The 22,253-nt window shown below is 45.5% G+C and overlaps 4 protein-coding genes across 4 annotated transcripts in view; 3 read left to right on the top strand and 1 right to left on the bottom strand.

Moving 5' to 3' along the window:
* Positions 1-2,795: 2,795 nt before the first annotated feature.
* On the top strand, positions 2,796-6,807 carry KLHL23 (kelch like family member 23). The gene is made up of 3 exons (XM_032190018.1): positions 2,796-4,020; positions 5,498-5,650; positions 6,218-6,807. Exons 1-3 carry the CDS (start codon positions 2,796-2,798, stop codon positions 6,526-6,528), a joined length of 1,689 nt encoding a protein of 562 aa, XP_032045909.1. The 3' UTR covers positions 6,529-6,807.
* Positions 6,808-10,541: 3,734 nt separating this feature from the next.
* SSB (small RNA binding exonuclease protection factor La) lies at positions 10,542-15,696 on the top strand. The gene is made up of 11 exons (XM_032190118.1): positions 10,542-10,616; positions 11,947-12,050; positions 12,217-12,391; positions 12,558-12,665; positions 12,764-12,864; positions 13,082-13,153; positions 13,239-13,281; positions 13,914-14,054; positions 14,448-14,631; positions 14,791-14,913; positions 15,599-15,696. The coding sequence occupies exons 1-11, from the start codon at positions 10,545-10,547 to the stop codon at positions 15,694-15,696; spliced, it is 1,221 nt and encodes a 406-aa protein (XP_032046009.1). The 5' UTR covers positions 10,542-10,544.
* Positions 15,697-15,710: 14 nt separating this feature from the next.
* On the bottom strand, positions 15,711-19,407 carry METTL5 (methyltransferase like 5). Its single transcript, XM_032190117.1, has 8 exons — positions 19,354-19,407; positions 18,895-19,057; positions 18,313-18,427; positions 17,654-17,835; positions 17,179-17,261; positions 16,838-16,889; positions 16,254-16,303; positions 15,711-15,811 (listed from the first exon to the last, which is right to left on the bottom strand). Exons 2-8 carry the CDS (start codon positions 19,001-19,003, stop codon positions 15,764-15,766), a joined length of 639 nt encoding a protein of 212 aa, XP_032046008.1. The 5' UTR covers positions 19,004-19,057; positions 19,354-19,407; the 3' UTR covers positions 15,711-15,763.
* A 1,220-nt stretch (positions 19,408-20,627) lies between these two features.
* UBR3 (ubiquitin protein ligase E3 component n-recognin 3) overlaps positions 20,628-22,253 on the top strand; it is a 103,826-nt gene continuing 102,200 nt past the window's right edge. Inside the window, exon 1 of the mRNA XM_032189679.1 lies at positions 20,628-21,154. Within this exon, the coding sequence (XP_032045570.1) occupies positions 20,691-21,154 (464 nt within the window). The 5' untranslated portion in view covers positions 20,628-20,690. The remainder of the gene's footprint in view (positions 21,155-22,253) is intronic.

Here is a 22,253-nt window from a genome sequence, read left to right as displayed (position 1 = left end):
TACTATTTAATCAGGGTAAATGTTTAATTTGTAAATGATTTGGTATGCCTCTAATCTTGTTTGATCTGAAGATGCATTTATATTTTTAATACACTGAATGTTTACCAAACAAAACTCCTTTTTAAGAGTTTTAATTAAAGACAATAAAAGTTACTGTCAGTGACAAAAGCAACATACAAGATTTGCATAACGTGTTCTGCTGGCCTCTGTGTTGTTAGTTAGGCACCTGTTTTTGTCAGGGCCTGGGGAGAGCGAACACAAGCCTGGGTGTCAGTCTTTGGGTACCACCGTTTACATTGTCAGTCAGACCCCTTCTCTTCTGGAGAGCAGTAAGAATGGTGCAGTGCTGTTGACAGGAGAGCCATTCTCCTATTCCCTTGACTATCACCCTGACCGTGTGCGTAGGGCTGCCGCTGGTTAGATCTTCCCTGCTGACCCCTTGGAGCCAGCCGGGTGCTGTTTCCTCAATGGGTTTCTGCTGCAGTGTGTGGGCCCACAGAACGGTGTTTATGTGCATGTGTTTGCACGGTTCTGCCCGTTCACTCTTGTCTATGTGCACCACATAGCCCTCTCATGGGCTGTAAGGGAGCATCTGTGTCCATTCTAACTTTTTAACAGAATTCACCTGCCTTTCAGTAGTTTCAGGAACCGTATGTGACCAGGGAGTCTTTCGCACTCACAGCAAGATGAGCCCTAAGACTTCGTGCTATGCATACTGAAGTATGTCTCATTAAAGTCACGCTTTTCCATGCCAAATGTTTTCTTAGTCTCCCAAAATAGGTTATAATCTGCTATTGAACTGATGTCTGTTCTCTACCTCTTCTCTAACTCTTGCAGTAGTTCAGTTGCAGATGTCCAAGTTGTAGCTCAGCAACCTGCAATTGCTGTAGCTGTTGTCTTCTGTGTTGTCTGGGCAGCGCTCTTCTCATTTTCTTATGGACACTTGATGTTGTCACTACCTTCTTTCTCTAAGTTGAAGGTTTATTAGGGGTGGTCTTCCCCATTTTGAGTGGAAATCTTGAATATTTCCTTTGAGTACTGCCTTGTACTGGGGTTTAGCCCTTCACCTATTTTAACTAATTACAGCAGGTTGCTTTAGCAGTTTGTTACCTAAGGTGTCTCAAATAATATACTTGACTTATTAGGGGCACAGCTGACAGATAGTTGATAGCTGTCTGAGGTGTTTATACTAGAGATCTTAACTTGTCTTGTGCAAGGGCACATAGATGGCATCTTGCTAACTGGTGGGCCTCAACAGTTTTGAGTCTTCTGATCTGCGGGTTGTACAAAAGTGCTAATGGCTGTAGCATTGCACAATATTGTGTGGTTACTTCTTAAAGTTGTGTATGTCCTGCATTCTGGATGTGCTGCTGTACTGGTACTGTGCCAATCTCTTCTGTGCTCCTCATAACCTACCTGCAAAACAGTTTGCCTTCTGTTTGTCCAGTTATTGTCCAGATCTCAGTTATTGCTTATTTAAAAAGCAAAGAAACAAACAAAAAAGCCCTAGCCACCTAGTATATGAATATTCTTTTTTTTTTTCTTCCACTTAAATTAGGTTTCCTAATATTCTTTAGCCATAGGAATCTTATTTTGTAATTTGCTATATTGCTGAATCATTAAGACATTAACCTCCATAATCAAAAAGGGATTGTTTTTATTTTTTTGTGATAGAGTATGGAAGCAGGAGATGAGAATAGATTAAGCAAAGAAAACTAATTGAAAGATTAGCTATTATGATTCAATCACTTCAAGTACAGGGTAGAGCTGATGCTATTTGCTGGACAAATTGTGTGTTAGAGACAGAAGGAGCTTTTCCATTCCAGTAGGTAAGCCATTAAGCAATTAATGAGGTCTCGTGTTATTTTTTTCTCCTCTTCTGAAGATAAAAAAGAAATCCGTTTTCTGAAGCACCACAATTACCACATTTTTCCACATTTGGGTATAAGGGAGGGGAGATGTGTACCTCCAGACTGTGAAGTCAGCTTCAGCTGGTAACACAGCCAAAAGAGAAAAGGAGAAGACAGAGGACATCCTTGAAAGGGTACATGTTCTGTACTTAGTGTTGCTGACCTAACTTGCTGGGTGGCTAAAACAGCATGCCCTCTGGTGGGGGGGGGAGATGCCCAGCTTCTGGGGAAATGTGGTAACTTAGGTAAAGATATTAAGGAATGCATAATGCGAGGCTGCTGAGCATATGGGAATTTTTCTGTATGGTAACAGATCTGGTATTACACACAGGCTACTGTAAGGAGTATGTAGCTGTAATACTATGCCCTGACCTGATGTGCTAGTAGAGTGGCCAAGGGCTGAAAGAAGTTCATGCATATCCAAAGGAAGCTGATGAAATGAAAGGTGAAAAACAGCAGCAAAACGAAGCTGTTGGCTTGGGGGCATACAAACAGACTTGGGGCCCTACAAGGGAATGCTCCAGAGAAAAAATAAAAGTGGAGTAATGTAGCTGTGGGACAGGCCCTGGTGAGGCTACTGCTAATGAGGGGAGCCCTGTACAATTTTGGGGCGCCCCTGACCTCGCTCCCCTCACGCCTGAGGCAGGGGCAGCCCCGGGGCGGCGGGAGGCGCTCCGGCTGTGCGCTGCGGCCGGGAGGCGCTGCCCGCGCAGCTGCCGCCGTCCCTCAGGGCGGAGGAGCCGCCTCAGCCCGCGGCGGCCTCGGGCGCCCACCTGGGCGCTGCCCGCGCGGCTCCGCCTCCCGCGGGCCCCGGCGGCCCCGGGCGTAAGGAGCGGGCGGGGCCGGGGCCGGGCGGGCGCCACAAAGCCGCCGGGCTCTGCGGCCATGGCCGCGTGCGGGCAGGGGGCGGAGGCGGAGGGGTTCGCGTACGAGTACGAGGACCCCGCGCACCCCGCGCGGCTGCTGGGGGCGTTCCGCGGCTTCTACCTGGACGGGCTGTTCACCGACATCGCGCTCCAGGGCGCCTCGGGGGTCTGCCTCCGCTGCCACAGAGCCGTCCTGGCGGCTTGCAGCGGTTACTTCAAAGCCATGTTCACGGCCGACATGAAGGAGAAGGCTAAAAGCCAGATCAGGCTTCCCGAGCTCAGCCACGCCGTGCTGGAAGCCCTCGTGAATTACGCCTACACCTCCCAGATCCAGATAACAAAGAGAAACGTCCAAAGCCTGCTGCAGGCGGCCGACCTCCTCCAATTCGCCTCGGTAAAGAAAGCCTGCGAGCAGTTTCTGGTCAGGCACTTGGACACCGACAACTGCATAGGGATGCACGCCTTTGCCGAGTACCACAGCTGCTCGGAGCTGGAGAAGGAGGCGCGCAGGATGCTGCTGTGGCAGTTTGAAGACGTGTGGAAGCAGGAGGAGTTCCTGGACATCGGCAAGGAGAAGCTCGCGTTCATCCTCTCCAGAGAGAACCTGAATGTCTGGAAGGAGGAGGCAGCCATTGAAGCGGTGGTGAAGTGGGTAGCACACAACGTGGAAGAGAGGATCGAGGACATCTACGAACTGCTGAGTTGCATCCAAATAGACCTAGATAACGTGTACTTGAGGTCAGCTTTAAGCCTACAAAAAAAATGCCGACTTAACGATAATAAAATACGGTCACTCGTATACAACGCCCTGAACCCAAGCCCCAAAGGCCTTTCCAAAAGACCTACGGCCACCATGTATGTGATTGGAGGGTATTATTGGCATCCCTTATCAGAGGTGCACGTTTGGGATCCCTTAACTGACACATGGGTCCAGGGAACAGACATGCCAGATCATACCCGGGAGAGCTATGGGATCACGAATTTGGGACCTGACATATATGTGACAGGAGGTTATAGAACGGAGAGCATCGAAGCCCTTGATACTGTGTGGATATATAACAGTGAGAGAGACGAGTGGACTGAAGGCTGCCCCATGCTCGACGCGAGGTATTACCACTGTGCAGTTTCCCTGAGTGGCTGCATCTATGCGTTGGGTGGTTACCGGCAGGGAGCTCCGGTGCAAGAAGCTGAGTTCTATGATCCGTTAAAAAAGAAATGGGTTCCTATTGCAAACATGATCAAAGGTATGTAAGGTTTTGTGTGGTGTCTGCTTCAATGTCAGTCCTTCCACTTTTGCCACACAGAAGTGCCACTGACACGTTTAGGGGTTGATCCAAGTTCTAGTGAAGTGCATGGGAAGCATCCTGGTGGTTGTGGTGGGCTTTGGTTCAGGTCTTCACTAGCCAAACTGCTGCAAGCATCCAAACGCTGGGCTGGGCTGAGCCATGGAACACAGGATGAACGAGCAGGTGGTGGGGTGGTGGTATCTTTTTAATCTTGTCTTCCCTTCAGGAGCTCAATTTATGTTCAGCTTGGAAAGAAATTAGAAACCTACCTGGGATTAAAGTCTATTCAGCGTATCCTCAAAGAGTGAATAAAGGGATCATATTAGAAATAATTGTACAGAAGTAATCTGAATTTATACCAAAATAAGTGTCTTCACTTGAACTTTCTTGCATGCAGCTTGCTCATATTTCAGTGTATCATCTGTTCAGGTTCCTTAGTTTAATCTTTAGTGTGAGGGTTAGGAAAAGCATTCATACCTATTTTTAGCAGCCGAAATAGTGATCTACTAAAAATCTATGAATTTGGATCACAACCTCACTCAATTATATTATTTGGTTGTAAAAATTATAAATAATCACACATAATATTTTTTATAACTTAATGTAATTATTTGCAATTAGAAATAAAATCTTTTGTGACATTTTATTGTAAGGTAATGCAACATGGTATTTTTTCATTTTTTTTAAGGTATCTAACAGGAAAAACGCTAATCATGCTTATGCAACTGTTTCTTTAATGTTTAAATCTTTCCCACAATCACTGCTATTATTCTCTTAATTTAAATCCAGGAAAGCTGTGTTAATGCTGTGAGCAGTTACATGTTCTGTGCAGGCATTTTGTCACATTTTCTGCCTGAAGCTTTTTAGATACTTAAATCACACTAATTTGCTAGGTTTTGCCTGTTTTATCTTGCAGTTCCCTTGTTTTATTTTTGTTTTGTTCTCCTGGAGACAGAGTTAACATGGCTACATTCTATTTGTGTCCTTGTTTGTACAGCAGTGTTGTTAATAATATGAGAAAGGCTAAAAATACCCTGAGACACTGAATAATCTCAGCTCCCATTGAATTTGTTCTTTCCATGTAAGTGAGGCATAAAAAATCACTGAAACTTAGTGAAATATTGAAAGTAATTCCCTATTTCAAAACCAGCATGACCGTGTCCCTAATGACTATAAGGATTATGTGAATTTTTCTATGGCCATATTACATGCAATACCTGCTGGTTACTGCATGTTTATTTAATTGCTCATGACTTACATTGCTAAAATAAGGTGTCTTGACAGTTTATTTAATTTCACATTCACTTAAATACTTGCAAATATAATTTCATCCTAGGTTAATTAACAAGCCATTTAACTTGGGGTTATCAGTGGAAGTGCCAGCAGGTGTTGTGTGCAGTCTGAAGGTGTGTTGTGACTTTCACACTGTGTACAGGTGTTGGAAACGCCACTGCCTGTGTCCTGCATGAAGTCATCTACGTAACCGGAGGTCACTATGGCTACAGAGGAAGCTGCACCTATGATAAAATCCAGAGATACCATTCAGGTAGCAATGAGTGGAGTATAGTCACCACAAGTCCGCATCCAGGTAAACAATAATTTCTGTAATGAGCATAGAGTTTGATTTGTTTAATCCTAACTAGGAGTCTTTAAGCCCACTTAAGAGTTTCTGACCAGGTCCTAGTAAGATGAGGAAAACTTCTAGGGCAGCAAGGTTCAGAGTGGATACTTGTCCCTGTGGGGTGATCTACTATTCCTAGGCTTGGAGAAGGGAGGGAAAGGCCCCCCTCAAGTGTCTGCTGTATACTAATCACTTTATAATACTCAACTAAGGAACAGCTGTACTTTAGTAAATAACATAGTAAGCTAACTTCCCATAAAATCTGTCTGTTCATAATTGTTTGGCAAAGGTCTTCTATACGAATTTTCAAAAGGCTTTCTCTACTTTCTACATTTGGTAACAATAAGTTTCTAAAGAGATTGTCACTAAATACTGGTGCTCGTCTATGTATGCCTGGCAGAAATTCCTGAGGGTGTTTACCAAGTTCAGTGAAGAAACTCAGCTGGCATCAGTGGTGCCCAATGTTTGTCGTGTAGCTGCAGTTTAAGATAACGTTATCATGCTGAGTTGAATTGTATTCCTTTCTTCCCAAAGAATATGGATTGTGTTCAATTACGTTACAAAACAAGATCTATTTTGTGGGTGGACAGACCACGATCACGGACTGCTATGACCCAGAGCAGAATGAGTGGAAGCAGATGGCTCACATGATGGAGAGAAGAATGGAGTGTGGTGCAGTGGTCATGAACGGATGCATCTATGTAACAGGAGGATATTCCTATTCAAAAGGAACATATCTGCAGAGTATTGAGAAATACAACCCTGAACTGAACAAATGGGAAGCAGTAGGTAATCTTCCCAGTGCTATGCGTTCACACGGCTGTGTCTGTGTGTATAATGTATAAACACTTGATTTTCATATTGCTGCTATAGAAAACAGCAGATGCAGTATTCCTAGTAGTACTGCTTACCTCGAGTGAAATGTCAGGTGCAGTCTCTTAGCAGACATTCATTAAAAGCTATATAGTTTATCTTCATTTTTAAACAATTCAGAAGCATAAATGTGGGAAAAATATTTCCATATATTTTCAGTTCATTCACTGTCTGACATGAAATTTTTCATATGACTTTCTTATAATACTTTGCACAGCTATACAGGAACTACTGTGAAAAACCTGTTTTCATTAGCCACCAGGTGGAACTCTAACTTGGTGCTAAGTTGAGTAAAACCAAAGTACTCTGCATTGTTGTGGACTACTGGGTTTATGATAAAATCTCTGATACACTGAATATAGCTGTAGAAATGGTTCATTGCCACTAGCTAGGTGTGTGGTATGTATAGAGCTATAGTATTAGGAGAACTAGGTTACACATCCACAAACTGTGGGCAGTTGCATGGTGCCTCTAAATCCACCTTCAACTGCCAGAGTGAAGAAGAGCACAGGCTGGGAAAAGGGGAAGAAATGTGACCTGGTAGCCCAGGATTGCTAACAGAACGTGCACTAGTTTTCCAGAACGTGCACTAGTTTTCCAGAACTCTGCATGGCTTTGCAGTGGGCTTTTTGGCTGATTTGTGGTTGGTGTTTTTCTTTTTTTTTTTTTTTTTTTTTTTTTTAAGAGAAAAGCCTTACTATGATAACTGTTTTTGAAATAAAATTTGATATATGTCTTCCTGAAATACAAGGAGAGAGACTGGACAGTCCAGAATCCCTCCACCCTGTTTCTTGAGCTGTGGCACTGCAGCTGCTGTGGAGCTGCATGCAGCCTGACAGAAGTGATCCAAATAAAGAATTAGGCTGGGGGAGCAGAGGGACTCTTTTAGCCCCCTTTGGTTCTTCAATCCAGCTTATAAAATGACAGCAGAGACGGCTGTTAGATGTTGGTGCAAAAGGGAGGGACAGCAGGGGGCTGTGATAAGTTGTGGTGGGAACTTCTTGCAGCAGCAGTGCCACCTGACATGAAATACTGATTTTATTGGATTTACCAGATACCATCCAAGGAACTCTGCAAGAAGGTGAACTCATGAGTTCACAGTATTTCTTCTTAATCAAAAGCACTGTCAACATATTTTTGTTATTTCACACTGTTGTACTAATTTCTCAGTTGCATTTGGTAGTAACAGTGTTCACTCAACTCTTGGGGTTTGCTGTAAAGTTCTGTGCTGTGTGTGTAGCTCACGTTCTGATGTTTGACTGTCACTGAGTGTGGGTTGTGCCCTGGTTGGTTATCTGGCCCGCTGAGACCTATGTGGGGATGCAGCCAAATTTGTTTAAAGATTCTTAAATGCAGAGAGGCCTGAGGAACCGAACCCCGTGGTGCTGTTTGGAACACACGGGCCAAGCGAGTTAGCGAAAGAGCTAATTTATTTATCCTGGAAATCTCTATGGCAGAGAACGATTTAAAAGCCAGGTGGCGATCTGAAACGCTCTTGCGAGTCGGGAGAGGCCTTCGGTTCTGTGGGGGGAGAGCAGCACCCGCACAGCACAACCCCAACCCAGAGCCATCCTCGTTTGGGGGAGATTTTGGGATGCTGGAGAGCCAGGGGAGTGCTTTCACTGGTGCTATTTTCACATTACAATTTCTACGCGACCACCACAGGGCTGCCCCCGCCGCGGGCAGGGCGCACCGCGCTCCCCAGGGCCGGGGCTGTTCGTTGGCGCCTGTATTCGCGCTATTGCAGCGCCGCGCGGCCCTGAGGCTGCCGCCCCCAGCACACCGAGTGTCGGGGCTTTGCCTCGCAGCCGCGGCCCCGCCCCACGCCCCGGAAGCGGCCCCCACGCGAGGGGCGGGCGGCGGCGCGGAGGCTGCTGGGCCGGGCCGGAGCGGAGCGGAGCCGAGCGGAGCCGTGCGGGGCGCGCCGCCTGCGGAGCGGGGCCGGTGCGGGGCCGCCGCAGGTTTGTGCGCGGGGCCGCCGCGCGCTGGGCTGGGGCTGGGGCCGGCGGGCGGGAAGGGGCCGGAGCGGGGGCGGCGGCGGCGGCGGCGGGAAGCGCTTCCTGCGGCGCCCCGCGTGGAGCAGCGCTGCAGCACGCGGAGCTGTGCGCGCGCCTCCCGCCGCCTGGCGCAGCGCCGCTCCCGCCGCCCGGCTCCCTGTCCCCGGGGCGCACGGGGCCCGCCCGCCGGGGCCCTGCTCCCGCTGCTCGCGCCGCGCTGCTGCTGCTGGGGGCTGGGGGCTGGGGCCCAGGTGCCCGCGCCGAGGGGCTGGCAGAGTGTGCGCAGCGCGCGGAGCGCCCCCGTGCTAGGAGGCGGCGGCTGCCTCGGTGCATGGGGCTCAGGGCGCCGTCAGCGCCCGAACCGTGAAAAGGGCCCGAGGCTGCCATGCGGGGAGCGATGGGGCCTGCGGAGCGGTGCTGGTGTTCGGGTGGGCGCTTTCTAGCAAAACTGCTCTACTCACGAGACTCAGCCTCACTGGTTTGCTCGAGGTCTCGCGTTGCTCTAACCTTCTGCACAGTGTTTCTGCTTGCACAGGAGGATTTGCAAGACTATAGGAAGGTGGAGGAGTTGAGGCAGCAGAAGCCAGGCAGCGACAAGAATGTCTCATTTTTTCCATGGCACGTAGTAGCCCTATCGCCTTGGCTTTTAAGGGCTCCTTGGGTACCCAGCGGTAAAACAAGGGCATCCTGCGCGCTGCAGAGCGGGTTTGGGGGCAGGCTAGGAGAAGCTGGTTACCCTAGGCAGGCTGAAGGGGAGGTCGCTCCAAATGACAAAGCCAAAGCCCAGGCAGTGGCCGTGCTGCACTGATTCGCGTGTATCCATTATCTCAGATGAGCTGCATCTCCTTAGTCCTTGCCTGTAACAGAGCTGCGGGTAGTTTGGCAGCATGCAGCCACAAGGTCTTGGGTTTTATTTTAACAAAAACCTGTACGAAGAGACAGCTTGCTCCCACAAACCTGTGAACCATTCAGTGTGATGTGTGAAACAGCAAGGCCAGCTGAGGGGCGAGCAGCTGCAGCCTGCCTCAAGGCTCGGCCTGGGGCAACTGAGGAGACATCGGCCTGCTTTATTTTCTGCAGCTGGATTTGACGAGTGTGGTAGTGCCAGAAGGGAGAAAGTAGAAATCTGTGGTTCACAGTTGAACACTGAATTCAGACTGATTTCTGACAGGTTAATAAAGCTGCTTTTTTCCTCGAGAATAACTCTACTCCATCTGTCCCAAGAGCAATTAGATGAGCAGCATCTGATCTCCATTTATTTGTTGTCCAGTAAACACTTCCTTATCGATCTCCTACTGCATATAGCAACTGTATTTGATATACAGGAACCATAAGCTTAATACTAGTTAGGAGAATAAATTGCTTTCAACTTCAAAACAGCATGTCCTCTCAAAGGTGGTTGATGCCATATTCAGGCAGAACTGCAGTGAAGGCAAATCCATAAAAGCGAGAACTGGACATCTTTAGGATGTACTAGTAAAGGCAGATGTCTTTGTTCTTTCCTCTAGTAAGTTCCTTGAACTCTCAAGGGTTAAGTACGAGGTAGAAATGTCAGAAAATTTCTAATTATACTTACTAAGAATATCAAACAATTTTTGTTACTCATGTTTTGCTTAGTGATGAGGGATTGGGTTCGACCTGACAAATGTTGGCTATAGTTGGCTCAGATTTGTTGCTGTTAGGTACTGAGGATCTGTGACTAGAAAAAGGTAAATAACAAATGCTTTAAAATGACAACATTTATTTACTTACCTCAAATGTTAGAATGACAAATGCTGGTTTAACAGCTAAGTAGTTGTTTCTTAGTTTCAGTTTCCACTTGGAATTCTGCAGTCACATTTAGAGCTGACTCATAAGCATAAACGTGTGGCTGAAGAACTTGCCTGTTACCTTGTTTAAATGTAGTTAAATGTGGTGCTATATGAATATGTCTGTAGAAGTTGGTATTCAATACTTAGTGCCTTTGCTCTAAATTCTCTTCACCGCAGCTAATGAAAATGGCTGAAAATGGAGATGGTGAAAACATGTCTATCTTGGAAAGCAAGATCTGTCAGCAAATTGAGGTAAGTTCAATTTATAGTTTTCAATCTAGGCTCATGTAGTTTTTGGAGACTAATTGCTAAGAATTTGGCTAATGAGAAATTAACATTATAGAGTTAACTTAAATATTCAGCTCTGTTAAAAAAAAAACAACAGTCATAGACTTGTGACAGACTTTAATATGTTATAATCATTCATAGTGGTAGTCTAAGCTGGAAGTTAGGTTTGTCAAAGGTTGCTTGTAAGACTACTGCTTAAATACAAAACATTTAACTTGATAACATTTTAGGTATTACAGCAAGCGAATGTATCATTGAACAATTTATTAGTGTGTTCATTGGGGTTATTCTTTGTATGCAATTGGGGAAAAAATCCTATTTGGGAATCTGTGCTGTTGAAAATATTAGCCTGCTGCATAACTTGCTATTATGATTTACTGCTCTGTAATTTATTGCTACAAATTACGACTAAATTTTAATGCCCTACTTTACATTCATTATTTCTTACTTGAGAGGCTTGGAGGGTTACCCTGCAATGGATAACTGAACACACCACTTAAAATAATATCCAGAACAAAACCTTCTTTCTGAAGAACAAAATTATGTGAATCTGTATGTGAATCTGTCAGCATATGAAGCCATAGTCATTATTTATGAAAATAACTGAGACTGGGGATAAATAGTTGACAGAGCTAGCCATGTGGTAATGTGAACTTGAGGTATGCTAGAGGGAGAAGTACTATTGTAAAACTTGAGCTGGCTCTTCCTAAAGCATAGTGATCCTGGTGGAAACACTTCCACTTACCCTATGGCTTCATGTATTTGACCCTTGCTAGGTGACTGCTAGCAAGCAAAAGAATCTGATGAACTTGTCTACTTTGTGCTCAGTTAAACAATTTGTCACCTGTGTGACACTGCTCTTTCCAAGCCAGGCACAATCCAAATGAGCACACGGTAAATGAACACTTAAATACGCATGTGTAAAGATACTATTCTTGCCTCGTACATCACTTAAATAAGGACTAAAATCTAAATCTGTTGGTGATAAATTTCATTGGTGACCCTGCAGATCTTTATCACCTTGAAGAATTATGTTAGATGAATACACAATGTTAGGAATGTTAACAGAGTGAGCCTCATGCCTTTCCTAAACAAATCTGCAGCCTCCTAGTTTTGCCTGATTATGATCCCATTGGATGAAGCAGGGTTTTTTAACTGTTTGCTTGTTGCAGCTAACTTTTGGAAGTGTCCTGTTAAAGCAGGAAGTAGTAATTTGAGAACTTCGTTGATCTGGTAAAAATAACAATTAGAATTTCAAGTATTTCCAAGACATTTTTTTCTTCTTTTTTTGCAGTACTATTTTGGAAATCACAATCTACCAAGAGACAAGTTCTTAAAGGAACAGATCAAATTAGATGATGGCTGGGTGCCTTTAGAAGTTATGATCAAATTCAACAGGTAAAACATAGTACAGCTAATATGGATGGAAGGGTAATTTTTAGCTACTTAAATCTGTTTGGGCCAAATGTCCCTGGTCTGCACGTAAAATTCTTGTTGGGATCTTAACAGTTGGCTTCAGCTGTGCCTGGATAGTTGTAATGACCTGTGTCTCTTTACTCAATAGGTTAAGTCGTCTGTCTAAAGATTTTGGTGTTATAGTAGAAGCACTAAGAAAATCCAAGACTGGTCTAATGGAAATAAACGAAGACAAAACAAAAATCAGGAGGTCTCCAAATAAACCCCTTCCTGAATTGAATGACCAGTACAAGGCTGCAATTAAAAACAGATCAGTATATGTTGTAAGTAAAGCTCTTCCTTTGCTCTGTGCTGTTCTGAATGACTTGGACTGAGAACCATTTAACCAAAGTAAAGCTTGAATTAACTCATACTAGATGGTCAGGTGGTTATATCTGATGAAGTGTCACAATTTGTCATATATAATTGAAGTTTTGTGCCGTCTTGCAGAAAGGCTTTCCAGTAGACGCAACTCTTGATGATATCAAAGAATGGCTTGAAGATAAGGGTCCAGTTGAAAACATTCAGATGAGGAGAACTCTGCAGAAAACGTTTAAGGTAACTTTTGGCAATGAACAATTAAGACATGGAGCAGGGATGCCTCCTGGAGAACATTCTGTTGATTACTCTGACACTGAACGTCTCTTATTTAACAGGGATCAATATTTGCGGTTTTTGATAGTGTTGAATCTGCTAAGAAGTTCACAGAAATCCCAAACCAAAAGTACAAAGACACAGAGCTGATAGTGCTTTTCAAGTAAGTCCACTTACCTGATATATGAGCCTAATAATAATGGTTGAGGGTGGATGTAAATTTCTATGCTGTTGTACAGATACCAATAGCACAAGCATTTGCAGACCAGCATCTCAACTGCTACAGATGGTCTCAGTTGCTTACTGGCTTCTCCTGTCTTATAAAGTAATTGTAATGGGATAATCTAATCGGCATTAACTTAGTTTACATTCTGTTGAAGGGAAGAGTACTGTACAAAGAAGAATGAAGAAAGGAAACAAAACAAAGTAGAGGCCAAAGCAAGAGCTAAACAGTAAGTCCTTATCAACAGAAGTGTCTGGTTTTGATCACCTGACCACATGTGAACCAACTCATAACTCATGTTAACTTCTCTACAGGGAAAAAGAAGAAAAGCTGAAAAAAGCAGCGGATGCTGAGATGGTATGGGTTTCTTAAATGTCTACATAAAAACTATTCAGTTTGTGCTTTCATGCGTTTTCATTAACGTGCTACTGCAGCTATGTGTTCCTTTCAGCTTTTACAACTAACCTACAGTAAGACTTCGTTTTGTCATTGTATTGTCTTATTTTCAAGAGACTGATTTTGTTTAAAGGAACATATCCTGGATTTGAATTGCTAGGTATGTTTACCTGTTCAGAAGTGATCCTAAATACATCAATAAAATAGATGATCATTCTTCTGTGCTAATTATTAAATCCTTACAGGATCTTATCAGTAATTAGGAATTTTCAATTTCAGGTCAGCCTTCAGGAAATTGTTCTGTAAAATTTCAAGAGTGTTAATTATCTTAAGGGAAAATCCTAAATTCTACATAGACGTATCCATAGTAGGCAAAGGAAAAAGAATAAGTTCAAGGTTATGGGGCACTGTGTGAGACTTGGGTGTCAGCATAAGTAAGTTATGTAGCAAGAATGGTTGGGTTACTAATGGCGTTAAGAGGGTTGACTTCAGTTGCGAATTAGTTACTGTCATGTTTTAATATTATGATGGGGGGAGGGAAAGAATATTCAAAGCTTGACTCGTTAATAAAAATGTCTTCAACTTTTATTTAGAAATCTCTAGAAGAAAAGACAGGATGTCTTTTGAAGTTTTTTGGTGATCTAGATGATCAAACGTGCAGAGAAGATCTCCATACAGTATTTTCTGATCATGGAGAAATCAAATGGATACACTTTGTAAGAGGTGCAAAGGAGGTCAGTATAATCTTGGACTCTGAGTAAAGATCTTAGTATTAGAGTTTGAAGCTTAATAATTAAATGCATGTGCTCCTATATCAAGTAAATAATTATTTTTTTTGTTTTGTTTTGTTTAATTTGACTTGTGGAACTGCAGAATACTGAAGAGAATGCAATCATTCACTTGAATTCTTTTAAAAGCATGGGTAAAGGTTCCAGGTTCATCAGCTGATTAGTTCAAAAGTGAGATTAGGAATGTTTGTTACAACAGTCTCAGGGTTTTGTTTCAGTCTGGATTTTTCACATCATGCAAGCATAATGAACTTGGTGAGGTACCTAGCAGGATATGTTGTTCATCATTCTAGCTGAGTGTTTTCACAGTAAGATGTAAAGGCCTTCTTTCTTTTTAAGGGAATTATCCTATTTAAGGATACTGCAAAAGAAGCTCTGGAAAAAGCCAAAGAAGCACATAATGGAAATTTACAGCTTCGGAACAAGGATGTTACTTGGGAGTTGCTAGAAGGAGATGAAGAGAAAGAAGCTCTGAAAAAAATAATGGAAGAGCAGCAGGAACTGCTGAAACAGAAAACAAAAGGTCCTTCTTTCATTGAAGCATTTACAATGTCCCACGAGTGGCATTTTGTGAAAATAAGATAGTGAATACATAATAATCACTGGTTATAAAGCATTCTTTTGAGCTTGCCAATTAAAAACACAAATGATACAAAATTCCTGTTATCTTATATTCCAACAGGACGCAAACTCAAAGGAAAAGGAAGAGGGGGAAAGATACCTCAAGGCGCACAAAAAGGGAAAGTACAGTTTCAGGGCAAGAAAATAAAGTTTGAGGAAGAAGGTGAAGATGATACTAAAACAGGTATGTTAACAGGGTATAGATTCTTTATTGCACAGGGCTATTTTATGGAGAAGTTTTTGTTTACTAGGGCCAAGCTTTGGCCCTCTATTTTGTAGTATTTCTGTCCTCTGTCAGTATGTCATTACCAGTAAAATAACTTCAAGGGTCCTCTGCATGACTCGTTCCAGAGGCTGAAACTGTCCAAAATGCATAATAAAAGTATGTTGAAATAATTATTAGATGGCTGTGGCTGTACTGCAGCACTGTTCAAAGCATTCCGTATGGTAAGACCAGTTCTGGATAGTGGTACAATTCTGGATAGTGGTACTTAGAGAAGAGGAAGAGCTACTCTTTCTGTTCATTGGATACAGAACCTGCTTGTAACAAAACCCATTCAAACCTACTCCTGTTAGACTTTTTTTTCCTTCATCTTCTTACCTGCCTTAGAACAGGTAAGAACAAATTCTTTAAATGATTTTGGAACACCTCAAAACTTCAAAGTTGCATAATAAGTAAACCTTCTATCATAGCAATGGCTATGGATTAACTAGGACCCATTCTGGGGCATGTATGCTAAGATCAACTAAAATACTCTTATAAGTGTTCTATTTTTTCTATTTTTTTTTATTTTTCCCCAGAACATTTGTGGTAATACTGAAAGGGCTTTCCTTTACCATAAATGACTTATATGTATTCAATCTTGCAGAACCGGCAAGTCCTAAGAAGAGACCACTAGAGGAAATGGAAGAAGAAGAACCTGCACCAAAACAACTGAAAACAGAAAATGGAGATGGAGATCAGTAATACTAAAATAAAAATAACATTGTTTTTATTAGTCCATTTTAAATAAGTTTTAAAGACATGCTTCAGTTCAGGAGTTTCTTGGCAGAAATCTAATGAAATCCACTTCAATGTCAACCTGCAATGAGAAGAGAGCTTCGTGGTGTTGGGTTACAGCTTTTTTTTTTTGTTGTTGTTGTTCTAAGCAGCATGCTTAATTTTAAGATACCACTCTGGAGAATTATTTTGTATTTATAGTTTTGTTTATACTGTCAGATGCTCTCAACTTCTCTGGCACCTCATTCAAATGTAAAAGGTTCCTGACTTTGTAACCTCAAAGTTATATTAAACAGCAGCTGCCAATAAATTCAGAACTTAAAACTGCTCATTACTGACCCCTCTGTTCAACCACTAAGTGTGGTAACAACAAGGGAACTTACTGCTGTCATAACAAACTTCTTTCAAATGCTATTAATCATCCAGTACACGTGACCCTAAAACTTACATTTCTTTCAATGGAATTTATTTACCTCCCTGATACAAAACAGAAATTTCTTAGTTGTTTTAGGTTTTATACTTACCGATTTCTTCTTATGGAATTTGTATGATGCTGGTAGGTCATATCGAAGTTCTATGAATAATACAAAAAATTGTTATGCTATACTGATTATTAGTCAGTTAACTTGCACCCTCCATCCATGTTCTGTTGCCTATCTCTGTGAGCCCTTGATGGGATAACTGTTTTGATCTCTGCACTAGATTATGACTGAACATTTAAATCAACCATACCAGACAGTAAGTGGATGGCTGAGATCCAGAAAAACATCTTAAGCATTTGTGCAAACTCCTGAAAATGTCTCAAGTTATATTATTCCTATAAAGCATATAGCTGATGGTACTTAAGAATCAGGAAGATAACAGAGTAACTGCCAAAAATATTTAGGATGCTAAATTAAGTCTGGGAAGAAACTCTTCCTCTGAGCTTTATTCATTAACTGCCTACTTCTTATGTTCCAGACAGGTACTAAGATTACGTAAATAAACAAATCCTGTCATTTTCACTGACAATCACACTTAAATTTCTCTCTGGATATTGTCTGACTAGTAAGGACTTACATCTATATTAGACCCCCAAGAAAATGTTTTTTCTCTGAGTTAATCTTACCTGCTATGACTTCCATCTTCACTTCCCATTCATCTGCTTTCTTTTGAATGTGCTACAGTATTAAACAGATACAGCTACATTTAAAAGCTAGTTTTGATAGTCTTAAAAACATCTTAATGGCTGTAATAATTTAAGAAGTCTGCACCTTTGTTTTCAACTTAAAATATTAGATGTACTTATCTTGATGCATGCGAAGTCACAGCTATTCTTTGACAATAATGTTTACCCCAAATAGACATACACCATATGAACAAATCAAAGAAGCTAAAGACAATATGTGATTACTGACCAACTATATAATTGTCAGCTTAATGTTCACCATACTAAAATGAAGGACTTACCTGCCGTGTTGAAGTTTTGTGAAGGGAATATACAGCTGTTTTTGCCATTTGTAAAGCCGTTTTCAGAAAAATCATATCCATTCCTAAAAGTGTTGAAATTATTAAATTACTAAATGCAATTTTAAACTAGAGGATTTAAAGATTTGCTTCACGCTTCAGTTTTTCTGAAGCAGTAGCTATTTGAGAAAAAATACTGAATATGTGAAGGTACAGAAAGTATTTTTGCAACTTTCCCAAGTGCTTAAGTAAAACCAAAAAATAAGGGATGTGAAATAGCTAGTGTCGTTTATTTGAAACCCAGTGATTGTTTAGCTATAGCATTGAATTGGTTAATCTCTACTTATGAAACTGATTTCAGGTCAGCAAAATTTTGTTAGGTCCCCTATTGCAATAGAGAGGAGAGATGTTCCATTAGAAGTGTGTCCCTTGATACTTCTCTTCTAGTAATTGCTAAACAACTTTTGTATCTACAAACCTTTATTATGTTTGGTACCAAAAGGAGGGTTCATGATAACTGTGTCAAAAGTCTCTGACATGCTGTCAGACAAAGAACAGACATCACACTGAATGAAGTCAACATTTGTGAGCTCAAAGTCTTCAAGATTGCTGTTAAATATTTCCAGTGCTTCTGCATCAATGTCAAACCCCACACAAAATCTATTAAAAAAAACAAAAAGCCACATTAGTATTTTGCAAAATAAAACTGTTTAAATTCTATAGCAGTTTTGAAAAGGAATGGCACAAGCTTGTTTTAACTAGTAAACATAACAGGCGTACACTACAAATTCAGTACTTATAAAAATGTCAGCAGCTATGTTGCCTTTTTCAAATATCTTTTTAAAGTTTGAGATGTTTCATGTGTTCATTTAATGCTTCAGGAGAAAACAAATGTTATTGTTTTGAGGCAAGTATCCACCCCTCCCAGAAGCTGAATGGTTATTAATTATCTAAACATACTAAATGGCCTGATTATGCACCAGAATAGATGGCTAAAGTTAGTTTAGTTCAGCACTGTGTTCTAATCTTAATTTCAACTCTGCCTTATACCAGGAAAGAAAACAAACATAAAAAAAAAAAAACAAACAACCGCAACAACAACAACAAAAAAACGTCCAGAACCTAGTATTTACTTACCCAGCTCCTAACATTGCACTTCCAATGCTGAGCATACCGCAACCACATCCTAAATCTGCAATTGTTTTGTTTTCAATATCATCGAAAGTATTGTGAATTGTGTAAAGCATACATGCTGAGGGGAGAAAAAAAAAAACCAACACAGTAATATACCCAATGGGCATCCAGTTAATCAATACAAACTATCTTCTGTTCTCAAAAAACTCTGAAACAAAGGTTTCTTGTTATGCGAAATTAAGTTTGTTCTCACTGCCTGTAATTCTCTTTTAATTTCAATGTGAAAACTAGTATTTTGTCAAGTAGTTGAACTGTAGATATTTGGTCTGCTGGAGAGATTTCACATAGATCACTGAATATATGTATCTTTTTAATCAATTTTCTCTAATTCTGGATTGTAAATTAACAGTATTCTTTTAATGAAAGTAAGTTAACATCATAGAAAAATGGATTCAAGTTTCTGGTGGATACAATTTCTCAACTATTTCTAGTGTGAAGGCTTTAAACCGCGGCAGAAACAAAAAGCACTTAAGCTTTTTATGCAGAGCCAGTAAAAGAGCCTAGCTACAACAGTGCCACCTCTACCTGCGATGTGCGGTCTCGTTGGGTACTGTTCAAGAAGCAGCTTGGGGCTTTCGAAGGTATCGACCTGTTGAAGACAGCTCTCCAGCTCTTTAAGCTTTAATTTCTTCATGTCTGTAGCTGGACTCGATGATCCCCACGCGTCCCTTCTGACTCTGCTACGATTCTAATGCAAATAACGTGTCAGCAGCTGCGATACCATCAACAAACGCCGAATGCCCTCACGGGGTCGTTCTCCGCTTTCCCTCCCCTGCACCCAGTGGCAGCTCCCAGGTGCCTCAGGCAGCCCGGCCCGGGGCCCGCTGCCGCCAGGACGCCGCGGCCCCACCGTCAGCCCCGCGCCTCCCTCACGCTGCTCCCGCCGCAGCCCGGGCGGCAACGAGCGGCTCCCGGCGCTCAGCGGCGGGGCTGCGGCAGCGCGGGGCCGAGCCCGAGCCCCCCCCAGCCCCTCCGGCCGCTCACCACAGCCCCTGCCAAGCCCCTCCGGGCGCCGTGAGCCGCCGCGGGGCCAGCACCGCCCCGTCCTGCCCCGTCCCGCCCCGGCGCCAGGCGCAGGCCCCGAGCCGCCGCCCCGCCCCGGGCAGGCGGTCCCTGGCCCAGTGCGCCCGGCTGTGGCGGCGCTGTGCTGCCCGGGGTTAGCGCGGGCTGCCCGGCACTGCGTGCGGCTGGGGGGGTGGCACGCGGCGCCGGTCAGGCACTGGGTGCTCTGTGCCCTCACGGCACGGCACGGCGGGCGTGGGGCTCTGCTGTGCCTCCTGCCCTCAGCCTGCCTTTGTCCGGGGCCCGGCTTTCGAGAGGTTCTGCCGGCAGCTGAAAGCCCCCCTGTGGAGCCTGGGGCACGTTTAGCGCCGCGTGAGCTGTGCCGGTGCGGCCCGGCAGCCACGGGGGCCAGGCGGGTGCTGGGTGCCTGAGGCACGGCGCTGCCGGTGGGTCGAGGGAAGCGAGCGTGTGCTCTGCTCTGCGGCCTCACCTCGAGCACCGTGTGTGGGTCTGGGCACCACAGCACAAACAGGACATGAGGCTGCTGGGGAGTGTCCAGAGGGGGGCTACAAAGACAGTGAAGGGCTTAGAGGGGAAGATGCATGAGGAGCGGCTGAGGGCACTTGGGCTGTTCAGCCTGGAGAAGAGGGGGTTGAGGGGAGACCTCATGGCGGCCTGCAGCTGCCTCACGAGGGGGAGCGCAGGGGCAGGCGCCGATCTGTTCGCCGTAGTGCCCAGTGACAGGACCCGAGGGAATGGTGTCAGGCTGCGACAGGGGAGGTTCAGGCTGGCTGTCAGGAAGAGGTTCTTCACCGAGAGGGTGGTCGCGCACTGGAGCAGGCTCCCCAGGGCCGTGGTCACGGCACCGAGCCTGTCAGAATTTTAGAAGCGTTTGGGCTGCTCTCAGCCGTACGGTCTGAATTGCTGGGCAGAGCTGTGTGGTGCCAGGGGCCGGGACTCCACGATCCTTGTGGGTCCCTCCCGACTCGGGACATTCCGTGGCTCTGTGAACTCGCGTCCCGGGCGGGGCGGGGCGGCCGGCGGCACGTTGCGGGGTGCCGGCGACATGCTGCGGGGGGGACGCGTTGCGGGGCGGCGGCGCTGCCCGCGCACCTGCGCGCTGCCAGTGCGGCGGGGCGGGCAGAGGAAGGGGAGGGCTCAGTGTCAGGGGAGGGGAGAGGCAGCGCCGGGAGGGCGCCGGTTCCGCGGCTATCGCGAGAGGGAGGCGCCGCTGGGAGGGGAGCGAGGGGAGGGACGCGAAGGGGGAGCCCCGGAGCCGGGAGCCCGGCGCAGCCCTAACGGCCCCGCGGTGCCCCGTCATGGCGGGGGCCGGCGCCAGCGCCAGCGGCTCGGACAAGCAGGACGAGGCGAAGCGGCTGAAGGCGGATCTGAGCGGCGAAGGCGGCGCGGCGAAGGCGGCGAAGGCGGCGGGCAAGCTGCGGGAGCTGCTGGAGCGGGTGCTGGCCCCGGCGGCGGGCCCGGGCGGCGGCGAGGCGGCGGGCGAGGCGCTGGAGTGGTGCCGCTGCCTGCTGTCGGGCGGGAAGCCCTGGGACAGCTTCGTGCAAGACGTGCGGGCCTACGACCCCGCCACGCTGTGCGGCCTGGTGTGGACGGCCAACTTCGTGGCCTACCGCTGCCGGACCTGCGGCATCTCGCCCTGCATGAGCCTGTGCGCCGAGTGCTTCCACCAGGGCGATCACGCCGGGCACGACTACAACATGTTCCGGAGCCAGGCGGGGGGCGCCTGCGACTGCGGCGACAGCAACGTCATGCGCGAGGCCGGGTGAGCGCGGCGGCCTCGGCGGGCGGGCGGGCACCTGCCGGGGGGCGGCACCTGCCCCGGCCCCGGCCCCGGCCCCGGGGGAGCCCCCCCTGCACGGAGCCTCGCCGGGGTCCCCGCCCGGGGCCCCGGGGGCGGGTGGGGCGAGGGGCTGTCAGCGGCCGGCCCGGGGCTGCGGCCCAGCGCTTCAGCCGGGCGAAGGCGCTGAAGGGAGCGGGTCGGGCTGGAGGGAGCCATTTTTGTGTGTGTGCCCAGCCTGCTGCTCGCCTCGCCTGCTGTTTGCAGGTCACCGGTTGAAATCGAGGAGCTGGGTGGGTACGGTCAGGCAGGGCTTCGTGGAGGTCAGCTGTCCTTCGTGCACTGACACTGCCGTGGGCAAGGCGCGAGCACCTGGCTGTAAGGCGGCAATGGCTGTGGTACCTCGTCAGGGCTGCCTTTGTTCCCATTGCGCTCGATGGCAAAGGGACAGAGCAGCCAACCCGTTGGGTAGAGGTGGTGCCTAGCCAGCACACCTGACATTTCACAACTGGGTATCTTTGGCTGAGTTCATTGCACTCCTCTTTGTTTGCCAGAGAGTGAAGGGCTTCACCAGAAGGTGGTTTGGAGTACTTGAGTGGGGCTTCTCTTCTGGCCAGGTTTCTGGAATAGTCTGTCTTGATCGTTTTAGCCGTGGTCAGATGGTGTGCTCTTGGAAGAGCCATCTTCACTTTTCCCGGTAAATCTGTAGTTGTGGCAGATAGCAGAAAACTCTAGGAAAGTGTAAAAATACCAAACCTTACCTTCGTTCTTCATATTTTTAGCATTTTCACTCAATTAGTCCACTTCATTACATGTCTTAAAATTCCTTCTGTCTTTTGCATTTCTACTTAGGTGTTTCGCGAAGTCTGCTTTTTTTTTTTTTTCTGTTACAGTTTAAACGTTGTCTTCCTGATTCTCATTTTTTGTGTCTGGAGTTGCAATTCTGCTTTGAAGTGACTTCATGCTTTGATTCTTGTCATGATTTTTTTGCCCCCCCCTCTCTTGTTCATGTTACCATCTGCCTTCATCATTTCTTCATTCTTCCTTTTTGAAGGAATCACTTCCACTTGTAGACTCCCTCCCA

Source organism: Aythya fuligula, chromosome 6, assembly GCF_009819795.1.
Source record: "Aythya fuligula isolate bAytFul2 chromosome 6, bAytFul2.pri, whole genome shotgun sequence".
NCBI classification, from domain to species: domain Eukaryota; kingdom Metazoa; phylum Chordata; class Aves; order Anseriformes; family Anatidae; genus Aythya; species Aythya fuligula.
This window is presented reverse-complemented; position numbering and strand designations above follow the sequence as displayed.